Source organism: Vanessa cardui, chromosome 20 (genome assembly GCF_905220365.1).
Source record: "Vanessa cardui chromosome 20, ilVanCard2.1, whole genome shotgun sequence".
NCBI lineage: Eukaryota > Metazoa > Arthropoda > Insecta > Lepidoptera > Nymphalidae > Vanessa > Vanessa cardui.
In genome coordinates this window covers 5,610,542-5,626,545 of record NC_061142.1, presented here as the reverse complement: position 1 = coordinate 5,626,545, position 16,004 = coordinate 5,610,542, and the positions used below count along the sequence as shown (strand labels likewise).

At 30.7% G+C, this 16,004-nt stretch overlaps 2 protein-coding genes across 2 annotated transcripts in view; one reads left to right on the top strand and one right to left on the bottom strand.

The window, feature by feature from the left end:
- The window catches only part of LOC124538455 (RNA helicase aquarius), an 82,671-nt gene that overhangs the window by 31,417 nt on the left and 35,250 nt on the right, over nucleotides 1–16,004 (top strand). Inside the window, exon 7 of the mRNA XM_047115525.1 lies at nucleotides 15,070–15,183. Coding sequence (XP_046971481.1) covers nucleotides 15,070–15,183 — 114 coding nt within the window. The remainder of the gene's footprint in view (nucleotides 1–15,069; nucleotides 15,184–16,004) is intronic.
- On the bottom strand, nucleotides 1,238–10,296 carry LOC124538454 (G-protein coupled receptor Mth2-like). The gene is made up of 8 exons (XM_047115524.1): nucleotides 9,822–10,296; nucleotides 7,287–7,454; nucleotides 6,470–6,585; nucleotides 6,069–6,147; nucleotides 4,658–4,818; nucleotides 3,322–3,460; nucleotides 2,655–2,744; nucleotides 1,238–1,861 (listed from the first exon to the last, which is right to left on the bottom strand). The coding sequence occupies exons 1-8, from the start codon at nucleotides 10,082–10,084 to the stop codon at nucleotides 1,651–1,653; spliced, it is 1,227 nt and encodes a 408-aa protein (XP_046971480.1). The 5' UTR covers nucleotides 10,085–10,296; the 3' UTR covers nucleotides 1,238–1,650.

Sequence of the window (16,004 nt, the reverse complement as noted above, 5' to 3'; positions counted from 1 at the left end):
AAGCGCAAGGTACAGCTTTTTGTCTTAAGAATACCATTTTAACTAATTAAAATCACTATGAAATAGTACATTACTGTAAACTACACATACGATCACAAGTATCCAATTGTATATATGTCGAACAGAAGAGGGAAAAAATACCATAAAGTGCTGTTTCTTAAATATTAAAATTTAATTTAAATGCTATTAATAAATGTAATACATTTTAGTCTTATGTATTTAAGTACATTTAAATTATAATTTCGGTGGTTAAATGCGTTATTACTGGTTATTATTATACATATGTATTTTATCATATTTTATAAAGTTATTAACAATAGCTCATTAATTCTTATATATTTAAATTAATAGACATTATGTATAGTCTATAATATAATATAAATGTATGTAATATGTGAGTAAAATATTTGAACAAATTAATTTTGATGTTTTACAATTGCTAATATTATAATTTCTAATTTGAATATTTTTTTTCTTAAATCAGTTATCAGCTTCGATGGTAAATTCTGTTTGTTACAATATGGAGACCAGCTCTTCTATTTATGGGCTTGGCAAGCCTAGCTGCATAAAAACATCCTTTGGATTTGCTTTAGAGTTTAAGAAATACTTATAAATAAATTAATTATTCCTTGAGATTACCGCTTAGATACAAACAATTAAAATTAAGCGTTTAAAATATTTTTCATAATATGAAATGACCAAGTCGTAAAAACATCAATTTTTCGTGGTGTTAATCATACCTAATAATATAACACGTGATTATTTAAATTATATTATTGAATGTTGGTCGATTTCTGCATAGTTCATAATCTGGCAACATTTTTATAGAAAAAAAAATAGGCAAGATTTGTGCGTATATATATATAGACAGCCAAAAATAAATATTTTTATAGTGCTCAGCGAAATATTAACCATATTTATATATGTATATGTTTAATAATTCGACCCACGAATTATTCGAATAACAATATTTCTTTAAATATATCCTGATTTAAGGGAGGGCAACCATTGCCCTCTTGCCCCCCCTACAGAGATTCTTACGAGTTAACAAATATCTTGATATAGTCAAATTATAATAATGTTTCTAATTGCTGTTTTAGAAGTTACCGATACAAGTATATAAATTCTAGCTTACTGATTTAAATTAAAATATTCTAATTAATATAATTATTAGAGTCTTCACGTCTCTGTTGGCCTAGGGTCTCTTCTTTGTGCTCCCAAGGCCTCCAGACCATTCAAACCGACTCTGTATATATAAGTAGATATAAATAGCAAGTGACTAAATTAATTCAAATTTTATACAAATAGACATCGACTATATTCTCATTCATATTCATATGGCAATATAATAATAATAATAAGCGTTTACGTCATTCAAATACGACATATGGAGTTCAAATTTACTACACTTCCCGTCATGCGTCACCGGAGAGATTCCAAGAAATCATTGCTATTTAAGGTGAAAACTATTATCAGCTTAAAGCGCTTAATGAGTAAATAGTTCTGACTCATTCACTCTAACTGTGTACAAAAAAATAACTTTACACACGTACCATTACGTATTCGTACAATTATTCGATATTAGTTCTTATGTACATTGTATTAAGATCAATGTTATATTTTCATCCATATTTCTTGTTATTTGTAAGACTAGATAGCTGTTCTCTCGTCGAGAGCGACATCTGTGTGATGCACGATATCCTCTTCATCGTTGCCGACCGCTAGATGGCGCTCTACCATATTAGACATGCAGTCCAACCAACCTCTCTTGTGCATCGCCTTCACAACTTTACGCCGAAATACGACCAGTATCAAGAATATTAACGGTCCTTGTAGAGTGTTAAATATGTCAATCACGACCCTGAAAGTCACAAAAGTATTATTAATATTAAATTCTTATCCTTTAATCAACCTTATGTTCAAACATATACATATCAATTTGGCTTAAATCCCATCAAAGTAAGATGTGATTTATCATTGCTTGACTATAGTTAAGAGACTAAAAAATGATCAAAACTCTTAAATATTCTTCCAACATAAGTTTTGGATAACCGGTTACATTTAAAATGTTTTATTCGTATTATAAGGCTCGCTAAAAATTCAACTTCAGAATGTAATTGAACAAAGTCGAGTATAAAAGTTGAGTGCAAATAATTTTAAAACTTTAATATATATTGATATGACGTTGATTTAAAATTAGCCGAGGTCATTGCATAACAACTACACGAAAGGCATATGACGTATGACGTAATGTTTGTTTTATTTATCAAAAACAGCATCAAAATTATATTCCTCGCTATATTTTCCAAAATATGTGGAATTGTGTTGTTTACGTGTATGAAATTTAAATTAGGAATTGTCGATTACACTAAAACACTATCTTTTAAGCGTAATTTTTTCCCCCTGGAAGAAAAATTACCAAAATCTAATATTATTACTATATTTTTAAGTCATAAGAAACCAAGTCTATTTTTTATAGCTTAAATTATTACTTGACGATGATGTCTCAGAAAAAATCATAAATACAGATACAGTGCATGATATTCTATATGCGGACTATACGTAGAAGTAACTCACGTTTCCTGGCATAATATTAACAATAGGTCTATAGTACTATTGTATGAATTTGTATTGAGATATATAAACATACTAACCATACTATGTGAGGTTTGAATAGCGAACTGATCATTTCGAAAACGAACGGCAGTCCCATCACTATGAATAGTCGAACGGTCATCAGAAGTCTGAAATTGATAAGACAATATTAATATACAATCTACGAACAGTCTTCTATTCTATTTTTATCGAGTATTTTATTTAACAGCTAAGATTGTGATCTTTATCGGACAATCTAAAATTACGTTAAAAAACTATGGTCAACCCGTTCCTTGTTTTATGTTATGGTGTCCTCATGATCACTTTCTAAACGGTTCTATTCCCTTACTCTTAAAAAGAGTTCAACGACAGAAACAGGCTTTCGACTCGATAATTAACCAAAAGCCTTAAAATAGTTCGATCCGGAGTTTGAACCCAAAATCTTATAATCTGCTTTTAAGCTAACAACCCAATACTTTAACAGGGCATACTATATTGTAAATGTTGAAATATGATATTTATAGAGGTGACCGTCAAATTTATATATCGGCTCCATTCACTAGTCACCATTCATGATATTAATATTAAACAAACCTGACCTTGAAAATAATAATATCTTAGTAAATGAAACCGAAAAATAAAGATCTAATTTTTATGTAAACATGTTGAGATCGTATCTCTATTCTTACAAATTTATGAATAAAAACGTAATTTGCATAAGCTTACTTGTATTTTAATGCCTTTATGTGACTCGATGCGAAGGAGTTACAGCAGAGATGTATCGATATATACAAAAATATACCGATGTTGGTCAAGATGAGGATCGTCATCACACTGTACATGTACTGCCACTGTTGTTTTTTAGCTGAAACGAAACAAGGTCATTAGAACCTTAAGAGGATTTTAACTGGACCGTGTTGTGCAGGAACAAAAATAAAAATTGTATCGACGTGATATCATGTTTATACTTGAACGCAACGGATGCATAATGTCATGTTACTTGTAAATGCCCTTTACCGGGTTTATTTTTTTTATTGATTCAAAACTGTTTTCCATTAACCAACATTTCCACAATACAATTATTTGAAATAATTTAAAGACAACCTCTTTTCTGATGAACGTACCCTAAGGCATGAATGCTCAATATATTTTTATTTGAGAAATTTTAATACATCGAGTACAGATTTCAAACTGTAATTTATATATTTTTTACCATGTTGAATTGTTTACTTTATTTTGCGTACTTTTATGTTTTGTCGAAACTAACTCAATCTCGCTATAAAAAAAACTAAAACCAATAAGCAGTAAACGTAGACGTAGTTTCTGTTAATATTAAACGTGGGAGTTTTATTATCGATACGATGGAAAATTATTTCGGAATATTCTACAAACGCATGCCAGTCCATGTATCCGAATTTAAATCTGCTTGGTTAGTCGTATGAATGATGATACTCTAAACATTATTATTGTGATAACGAATTAGTGTGCCAGATATATTGTCAAATTGTCGTCAATACTCTATGACGCGGTCGTTAAAAATATATATGACAATACCTTATAAAGACTTGAAAACGAGTTTTTATTATTTTATCTGAAACACGTAATTCGCATAGTTAAAAATACGAAGCCGGCTCTTTAAACCGAAAACTTTTCACGTCAAAAGTCAGGCTCTTCAATCGCTGTAGTGTACTCGTATCATATATAATGTAACTTCTCTCAATAAGTGTAGAAAAAGTGGAACAGCGTCTTGGAATATGTTTCAAATCTTCTCCTTAAAGGCAGGCCTTAACCAAGCAGTGGGTAATTTACTGGCTGTTGTTAGATTTTTTTTTTAAATGGGATGTAACTTTTATAATAAACTACTACATTTTAGATGTTTTTTGTCAATAGAATCGATATGCCGAATCGATGATGCCTTTGCATTTAATATAATTCAGTAAGGCGAAAGTGGTCCTGTGTATATACTGGATCAAAATATCGAGAAAATAAGTCTTAGTCTTTGGTTCATGTCTCGGCCGCGGGTGGACTTTACAGAATGGAGTAGTAAACAATCTTTACTTACTATAAAACCAGCACGTATTTAATCCGATGCCGGGTTTCGGATGCCGTCCAGGGTGGAAGTTGACGATGGCCATACACACGGTCAAGATGACAGGAATACCCCAAGCGTATAGGGCGTACCATATGAAAGGTTTCCAGCCGTAATCCGAAGTAGTTGGTCGTCTGAAAAAAGTAATATTAACCATTTGATTTCGTTTTAATTTTAATGATGTAGCCGAGATGGCCCAGTGGTTAGCCGATGTTTTCGTGTTCTAACCGCTGAATTTTCATGTGTGTAATATTTATATGATCGTGTGCTCGGCGGTGATAGAAAACATCGTGAGAAAATCTGCATTTTATTGAAATTAGACAATTTCAATAAATTCTACCAGGAACATGGGGAGGAGGTCTTAGCCAAGCAATGGTACCTTTACAAACAGTTAACTTATAATTATGTCCTTCTGAAAGATTTCGGATATTTTTAACAAGGCTGGCCAACTACGCAGAAATTTTATGATGAACAAGTCTGAATACTACCAAAATAACAGTCTATTTCCAAATTATGAAAAAAAAAACAAGTCTTTGTGTCATAGTGTCCGTAGGCCAGTGTAATAATATTCTAAAAATCATTTAACTTATAAATAAATATTATAGTTTACTAGGCAATACTAAAGTGAGGAGCTTAGTTTATCATTTCATATATACATGCAACAAATTTAATTAAATACTCTAGCATAGGAGCTATGTCGTTCACGAATATGCCTTTTGTATCGTTTGATACTAAGTAACTCTAAAACAAACATAGCATTAGTATGAGTTTTGTGTCTGTATTTGCTATGGCGCATACATATTATTATCAAGAATGCGCATTCCTTTGATGTGTAATTTAATACGATTTATACGTAAAATAAATGTTCGTTAAATAATGTACAATACTTCGAATAATACCTACCTTCAAAAGGGATCTGATATTTTAATGACTTTTTTAGATCAATTGTTTCAAACCGGTAAGCTTTAAATTACTTTATTTTGTTGTTTTTGAATACTTGAAGTACCGTTAGCAAAAAAATGGAAACCATGTTGTTTTCAATAGACGGACATTTTGTTTAAAGAAAAGTAACAGGCTGTAAACGTCACATTACTGGAATGAAGCCTGTTTAAGACACTTCCTTTTGAAGGGAAGTTTTATGGCTTATTCCACTACAATGATATAATACTAGTCAATTCATACACTACAAACAAATGGTAGATTTTCACTTGACACTTCCAGATGTCATCCTTCACCGCCAAGCAAGTAATAAGTTATTAAAAAAAACAAATGAAGCTCATTAATGATCCCGCAATCTTCGATTAAGATTCTACCTGTTCTAACCACTGTGTCATCAAGACTCATATTATATATACATATAATAATAATAAATCGTGTACCTTACCTTATATTTAGAAGAATCTGTACGGATATCGCATTCGTCCAAAAGAAGCTCGCGATCAAAAAGAAATATACTAAGAAACCTAAAAAAATACATATTAATTTTAATGTATAATTACAAAAATTGTTTTATGAAATTTTATATAAATCTTATTCATTTATGACTCATGTGTGATAATATAAATCAGTTGTTATTATTATTAATTAATTAACTTATAAATGAATATTATAATAACAGCAATTATTTTGATCTCATCAATAAGATAATTAAATTTCAATCTTAATATTAATTAAATAGCACTCATTGCTATGTTCTATGTCACTTATAATACTGGACTCTTTATATATAATATATTATATGATATCATTTTATAAGGTTAATAATATATAGGATATAGGATATACCTCTTGCAGCGCATAGATTCATATCTGAGTATTCGAATAACTTCATAAATGACAAAATGCCGAATCCGATTGCTGAACTTAAACAAAAGTTTATTATGCTCTTCCCTTGGATGTCCCTAAAACATACAAAAATGTAAATTGAAAAGATATAGACACAGACATGGTTAGTGTTGATAAACACACTGTATATGACAATACTGTTGTTTGTTTTCTTAAATTATGAATGTCTATTTAGGATCTCTAAAGCGTTTACTCAATGAAATCATCTCTAGTCTCAATATTCGCGTGAAATATGAGTCTTTTTTTATATGGAAAACTATTTGTACGTTCGTAATATTCATATTTACATAATGTTTTATTTCCATATGATTTATAATTAAACTTAAAGAATAACTATTTTTATTTATATTAAGTTATTACTATTTTTTTTTAAATAACAGCACACATAGATTAGTTTTGTCCATATTATAATTATAATAAATGCTAAAATAGTTAATATGTAACATAAATAACAATTAGTATTGCATTCTGGAACAAGTGAATTTACGAGAAACAAAAAGACAAATGTTCTACGAACAGTCATCATCCAATTATAAGGTCATTTGTAAGATGACAAGAATCGCGTAGATTTCATACAAAAGATAAGCAAGCCTCACTATATTTTGTAAAACTCTGAACAAAGCGAGATTAATTAATTTAATCGGTATTCTCATTGGTCAATGACAGTTGATGACGTAATCAATGACCAATGAACGTTTAGTATTATTTGAAATTGGAAATTGAAGGTTATTCATGTTTTTTGGTAAGGGTATTTTACCTCATCTCCGGCAGCAAACAATACACGACAGCGGTCAGAATCAGGAATATAACAGACACCAGCATGCAGTATCCTAGAACTTTATCATCAACAATAACTTCATCCTGGTCCGCACACAGTACTAAAAGTCTTTCAGAACTGTTGGTTGTTTCATTGGTGACGCAGAAGCTGTGGATGAAAAGATAACCATGAAATTGAATACAAAGAAATACTAGAATACACGATGTATTAACATCATGAATGCGATAGTAGGTTTGTTTCTTTATATTTAGTTGGTCATGTTTAGCATAGCATGTGGCAGGAAATTACTATAGCACGACACAACTTAGATGTAGCATCGGCAAATTTTGTAAAACCAATCACATCCGAATTAAGTACGCTATCCCTAAATATCAATATTTATTACTTATTTGAATATGATCTTTAAACAAACGTAATATCACTAATAATATAATCTGACCTAATAAATTCGTCAATTTCACACGTTGATTTACATGCACTTACTTTCTCGGGTTGAACTGATATATGATAGGGAGCTATTTCTATCGGTTGTATAAATCGGCAGTAATCGGTTTTATTGAATTTGCAGACGCTACATCTAAGTTGTATCGTACTATAATTAAAAATTGATTTATTTCTTGGCGAAAATATCAATTACTAGCTTTGGGTATGATTGATACTCGTGAAAATTTCTGCAGGTAAATCTCGTTCAAAGATATCAATGTTCTCAATCTCAGGTCGATGTCCGATAACTTAAACGAGCACAACTACACTAAAGACTAATTAACGTTAAGTAACCCATTTTGCAAGTTCGGTAAAATATTTATTTTAAGTTAAAACTTTTTTGTTCATTGTTACATTTTTTAATTATTTGGTAAAATAAATTAAAAAATAATTTATTATTTGGTCCAAGCGTGTTCGGTATTATATATGTATATAGTTACTTAATTTTTTACGAGAGCTCCGTATACATTACATTGTATGTATTAATCTTTTTCAATAATTTAATCTACATGAACATACATATATGTCCAGCAGACTCCTGTTTTGAAACGTAATATATTCATTTAATTTAATAAATTATTTGATTATTTTGTACAATTTCTAAAAAAAAATTATTAAAAAAAATCTATCTCTTTTTCAAAAGCCGAGATGGTTTGGTGGAATCTTGACTTAAGATTCAAAGCCAGGCAAGCGCCACTGTGTGTTCATGTACATACATACATACATAACGTACATTTTGTTTGTAATGCATCTCAGATGCTCACGATATATTTGTAAGTAATCTCAAGAGGCGTTGCGGTGATTGAACTTCTTGAATCTGGAAAATCGTGAATGATACAAATTTAAGTTGTCCTATCCATGTTATACAAATAATGATAAGACACATTTTAGTAAATAACTAAAAAACCAAAAATAATATCAATACCAAAAATAAATCTTACACCACACAGTGCATTTGGGTTCGAAGAAGGTATTAGTATATAATATTATAATAAAGGTAACTTAGTTCGATGTATTAATCGCTCTTTTAGACTAATAATGAGATGCGCGTTAATTTTATATTATTTTTTTTTTATAACTGGCTGAACCTGCGACTATACCCACGCGTGATTAAAAAACACAAACTTCCAACCCGAGTTTTACCCTCTTAGAAAGAGTTTCGTAAAATCTTAATGGATAAATCCTATAAGGAGTTTCTGAGATTTAGTGATTAATCAGTGAGTAGTATTTCGCTTTCATATATAGATTTAAACATTGGACGCGAAAATCTTTGTGTCACGCAAGTTCTGCTGCATCATACAAATATTTTATGATTTATTTGTATTTCAAAAAAAATTCTAGAGATCGATATGATTGATAGAAATCGACATCGTTCATATCTTACCAGACTTACACTACACTGTCTCTGGCTACTATATTAATAATGATATTTTTTGTTTAAATGCTGGCATTTTTACAATTAATTAGTGTCTTATAACCAAATATGGTTAATACTCAATACATTGGTGGACCAATCGTTAAGGAACGATTATTTTCTGGAAAAGAATAAGTCGCCTAAGCTGATTCTTATCATAAGTTCGATGGACTTACATAAACATAAAATTTTCGTGAATTCTACTGAAGATACACTGCAGAAAAGTGGTTAAAATTGTTTTATTATTATATCACGAGTGTATTTTGCAAGTAGAAACTCTTTTTTAAACCTATATTATTTGGTTATGAATAAAATATTCATCGTTACAACGGTGTAAGGACAGTTAAATCTTTGACAAGCGTCTTGTGTACGGCGCCGCAATAAATTATCCGTCTGTATTAAATTAGTACTTAGTCCATTGTAGTTTAATGAATAATATTCGATATTTAGATTTTAAACACGCCTTCCTTTAAAGGAATGTTATGTTTTTAGGCTTCGCGTATATATTTGAGTTTATTCCAACGTAATCAACAGATTTGATTTTATGTTGAATCGAAAAGATAATCTGGCTTAAAACTATTTTTTTTTATTTCATTTTAATTTTTAATATAACTTGCCTGTCTTTATCGACTTGGGGTTCCGTATCATCGATGTATATGATCAAAAAGCCATCGTCCGTGACACTAAAGTTAAGCACTGAAGTCGATATAGAAACCACATTTTCACATTCAAGTTTTATAGGTGTTGTTATATTACGTTTAACATCCAAACAGCTGTGTTCGTCCGCATTCAAAACACCCTGATTCGGCTTACAGCAGAAAGATTCTTCAGGATCAGCCGCTACCATATAAAATATCGCAAAGACTAGAAATAATTTCATTTTCGTATTTTTTTTTATAATCAATCACTTATCACTTATGCACTTTTTGGGATATATTCGCAAATATAATATATCAACGTGTAAATAACGGTTGTCGTAAAATAACACGGGTGATTGAGATAAAAATATATTTTACGTGCGTTCGCTCACGACACGAGCGCCGGCGCATGCTGACCTCGATGACACCGAGAGTCGACTGAGGAGGGTTTAAACTTTTGAACGGTATTGCCATTACTTATACTCAATTTCGGTGCAGGCACGTTGTATGAAATCTTACTTCGACTGTGTAAAAAGGTTTTAGCGAATATGTTTATTGATTTACGGAGCATTATTTCGAGTTGTAAAAAATCTTGAATCTGTTTACATATTTAAATTATATAACAGATAAAACCAGATTATTTGAGTTGTTTCTTAATAACGATTCAATGAGCTTACTTCATTTAAATATGACCTTAATACATAGAATTGATAATGATACGTAGAATTCATATTTAAATCTATGTGTTAAGGATCTAGTTAACATAAAATAGTTGCTGATTTATTAAAAAGAAAAAAAAAATTCTCATCAGGAATTTATCTGCGCTTTTGTTGCTTCATTATAATTTTTCGCTGCGCCCTATCTTCCTTTTAATTTATAAATCTGATTAAATTAGATAATTCTTCAAATACTTAAGTAATATAATATCGGTTTCAGTTTGTCTTAAATTATGTATTTTATAGAAAAAATAACACAGCGAACGTATGCAAAAACAACTGAATAAATGTAATTAATGTTTTAATAATTTGACCAAAAATATTGTGTAAGTAATATAAAAACATTGAGATTATAATAGAGAATATTAATTTATGCAAATGTGAATATAATAGGAATACTAACGAATACAGCCTTTTAAAACATACGTGTTTTTGCATCGGTGATAGAAGGGAAGCTGATTTATTTTTCGACCGGCGAATTAGAATAAGGAGTAAATAGAGATAGAGATATGCTAGCCAACAATTTTGCTATCATTATACGTGTACTGTAGTTTATATTGGGATTTTTTAACATTGCCAAAACGAATCATTGCAATGGTTGTCTACGTCAGGAGAAACCAATGAATTTAAATAATACCTTATCATACGTTCAATTACGTCTAACGTGTGTTAATTAGTGGGAAGAAACATAGTAATATTAATTATTAATTAATTGTTGAGCGCAACTCATTGAGAGCGTCAGTCCTTAATTTTCAGATTGATTGAAACAATACTATATTAATTTACAAGGAAAAAAGTAATCAATCAAATGACACGGAATTACTTTAAATATAGTATACTACTGATCTGCATACAAAAAAAATCATCAAATTTTTTTTATAAACTATATTGTTACGTAATTACATATTTCATTGTTTAAAATATAAGGAAGTCATGTGAGTTTTTAATTCTGTTACTAAAGTTCTACAACAACAACAACAACAACAACAGCCTGTAAATTCCCATTGCTGGGCTAAAGGCCTCCTCTCCCTTTGAGGAGAAGGTTTGGAACATATTCCACCACGCTGTTCCAATGCGTGTTGGTGGAATGCACATGTGGCAGAATTTATATGAAATTTGTCACATGCAGGTTTCCTCACGATGTTTTCCTTCACCGGTGAGCACGAGATGAATTATAAAGACAATTTAAGCACATGAAACAGCGGTGCTTGCCTGGGTTTGAACCCGCAATCATCGGTTAAGATGCACGCTTTCTAACCACTGGGCCATCTCGACTCAAAGTTCTAACTAATGTAAAAATAAATTGCTATTTTTGAGAGCAAAGAGTATCTGAAGGGGCTGGTCAAGTCATATAACGCCAACTGATAAATATTTATAGAAAATGTGTATTCTTGGTTTATTCACGCAAAATAGTCCTAAATATATTAATTTATATATGAAGACAAAAATATTTGAGTACTTTAATCTTTATAAATAAAATTTTCAGACATATTTCAGAATAAAATTAATTTATCTGCGAGAAGTTGCATATCGGTTGATAAATTTATAAATTACGATACATTGAGAAACCATATATAGATTTAAAATGAAAATAAATTGTAGAAAGTATTTATTTCTATTTAACATGAGTGTAACCGATACGCAGGTATTGAGGCCAACTTGGTAAGTTACTGGGAGCGCTTGTGGTAGGAAACCGCACTGTTTCATAACCCACCGTACATTTATCAAGATATAATAATGAACAACACAAAAAATATAAGGATACTTATGATTTGTATAAAATATAACATGACAATAGAATATATAACAATGACATATGTGTGTGAATATGGGAGAGTCGCTTTTATGTATGTGTGTGTGTGTGGGCTTATGTACGTTTGTGAATGTGTGTTTGTATCGTATATATTGTGTTTGCGTGTGTGTATAACATATTGTCAGTAAATTTTAGAAGATAATCTCAGATTTTCGTTACGCTAATTTAGTTTTTCATAACATATATTTTTTTTAAAGAAAGAACGCAAATTTTATGTCATGTAATCAGATAGATGAGACACTAGAAATCGCTTCAACTTAAATCGAATGCATTATTTTGTTGAGTCTCGCTGTTTAGATGTTGTAGGGTTTACGTTATTTTCATTCAACTATGGCAGGTTTATTTTATGCTTAACAGATAATTTGATTAATCTATATCCTTAGTATATTTTATTTACCTAGTTATAGTCAATTGATTAAACGTGTAAACGTTATTAGCCGATCGATATTTACAGGCTTTTGGATAATCTTCACGACAAGTCATGACTGACTTAAATTGAATAACGATTATACATAATTGTTTTCAATTAGGAAATTGATAATTACTCTTATTGCTAATTTCTAACAATTTAAATTGTATAAATAACGTTAAAATTAACGTTAAATAACTATATCCATTAAAATTTACCTAAGTAGTTATCGATTTTTTAACTAAAACTTTTAATTAATTTACCATAATCAAATATGTATAAGTATATTTAATGTCTTCAGAGAAAAATAATCGTTAAATATATAATTGACTAAGTGATCCGGTTTTTACATTAATATAAAATCTAATATTAGATAAAATATTTTATTTTTTAACGACTTTGGGAATAGTCAATTTAATTTTTTTAAGGTACATATTAATAAAATTACATAATAAACAAGGCATGAGTTTAACTAAAGTTCGCGAATTTAAATCGGAGCGCATATCACAACTTTCTTATGTGTTTATTTGAATTAATAATCCAATTAAATTGAAAAACTCTTATGATATTTTGTATATATAGTAAAATAGAAATCGCTCGCGTTTTAAGGGAGTTAGTTATAATGTGTCAGGCAAAATATTAGCCTATGTCTTTTCTTGGGAGTTTAAGTTTTGTTCAGCGGTTTGGTCGTGAAAGAGCGACATACAGACACATTGTTACTTTCACATTTATAATATTAATATAGATTATAAACCACTACAACCAACAGGGAAGCAGTATGCAGGGAAAATAAAGTTATTTTTCTAAACGAACATATATGTATTAAGTTCCACATTATTATATAAACTTATAAGGCGAGGCAGATTATAATCTAAGTTATTTGCTGTAACTATTTGAGGACCCTAGAGAAAGCTTATTGAACTCCAGGTTAGCTTTCGTATACAATAGTATATACAAACATGATGTACCTACATAAGACACATCTTTAGAGCCGAAATTTAATATTTTTAAAATTGTAAAGTAATATGCGCTTCGGAACTTGTTTCTCTTAAGGTCCTCGACTTGACTTAATCCGGCCTTGTTTGTAACGGAATGAGCCTGAAAAAGTTACGACAGTTTTCTCAGCCGGTTGTTCTCAGCTTATTCCACATACCGAATCGGTGGTACGCTGCACGCAATAATAAATAATATATTATATACCTATATTATTATATATTTTACATATTTTAGGCTTTTGATTACACTAGGGCCTAGAAATTTAGTGACTAGGCAATACTCAAATTTCCCGGGAAAAATTCATAGCGTATTTTATAGATTATCAATACCTTGCTTGTATTGTGTTAGGTCACACTCGTCAGATACTTTACCATCAGCCAACAGCCATACTTAGTATTATCGTATTTCGAGGTAAAGACTGAATGAGTCAATATAACTTTAGGAACAAGGGATATCTTCGGACACAGAGTTAGTGGCGCTTTAGCGATGTAGATTGTTAAATATCTGCTACAGTTCCAATGTCTGTAATTGGTGACCACACACCATCGGATGGCTTATGGCCCTTTCCGCCTTCATTTACACTAAAAAAACATTTCTTGATCTAATGATGTGTTCAAAAGTTTAAATTTGACAGATCTGCGTGCTTTTAACTCGTACACAGTTTTGATGTGTGTATACTTAATTCATTCACGTGTGTATACTTAACTTTTCTCGTCTATATTTAATGTAAGAAGTACTACATGGACCATTCAATGATGGAATTGTGAATGAAATATATCTTATCTACCTACTTGGGTTTTACCGAGCTTTCATGCTGTGTCCGTAGATTCCTATCTATATTGACTTAATATGAAAGGAACTCTTTACAAGTTCCTGTTACCGGACGTAACTGCATTTTTCAGAACGAGTAAAAAAAACATCACTTACGCTATAGGCAATACGCTTAGGTTTATAGGATTAATTTTTGTAGATTTTGTGTTCTTAATTATTGGAATTCGATAGTGCTATGTAAGAAAATTCAACTCTTAATAACGGATTTATTTATTAAGTTTTTCTACTTTAATAAGTATTTTCAGTGATCTTTAATAAATCAATCGATGCTCAAAAAATTAAGATGCTCGCCTAATCACAGCAACCAACAATAACAACATCTGGATCAAAAGATGATGAATAACTATAGAGACGAATTAGATTTAATATAATAAAAGATTAAATTAAAAGCCGTATATAAGTTATCGTATCGGTTTTTTCGTGTAAGAATTGATGTTGATTAAATGTGGATATTCTTTGCAGCTTCTGCAGATGCTCAAGTTCTACGCTCGGTTTGAGATCAGCGATGAAACTGGCGACCCGATGACAGATCGAGATATGACGCTGCAGCATTACTCCAGAATTACTTCACTGCAAGTACGTAACGGTCTTTATATACATAATTAGATAATCTAGACATTAGATATTCAATTCACTTTGTATAATTATCTTAGCTATAATGATATTATTTATGAATCACGAAACTATGGCGAATCTGAGTGATCTAACTATTCACAATTATAAGACGCATTGCATATGGACCGATCATTTAACAGATAGTAAAACTTTGCAAGGAGATAAAGATGGCTACCTGATCCGTGTTACCCTATAACCAGACATAATAGACAAGGAACAAACCCGTTACCTGCTCCAAATTTTACGAATCTCTGGTAAAATGCGAGAATCAGGATTATCTACAACTATCAAAGAACATAGGTCCGCTTACTTTAAGGCTAGAGTCCGGATCACTTTCCATAATTTCCCGTGCGAAACAAATAAAAGCTGGCTAAAAAAAATTTAATAGCCAGCCGATCGACCATTCCGTTTTCGTGACCAAGTAACGTGCATTACTAAAGTGCTTTAATATCTGCCTTGAGAGCAGAATAACATGAAAACAGCTCCCACGCCCTTTGATGAAGAACTTTCAGCACCAAAGAATGCTGCTAAAAACAGCAAAACTTACCCTGTTTTTGTATGTTATTTTACGTGTGGGCTTTTATTCTCAAGAAATTCTGTAAGTTAAGACATCTGTAGGCATCCTTCATTGTGTACTCCGATACGTCAGTGGCCTTTTCCTTCTTGCCTTAATTCAAATATCCCTGTGATAACCTATAAACATACGAAAATATGTTTATTATTACGGTAAATATTAAATGAATATGTCATTTGTTTTGATGCTTTATTCTAAGTGACAAATA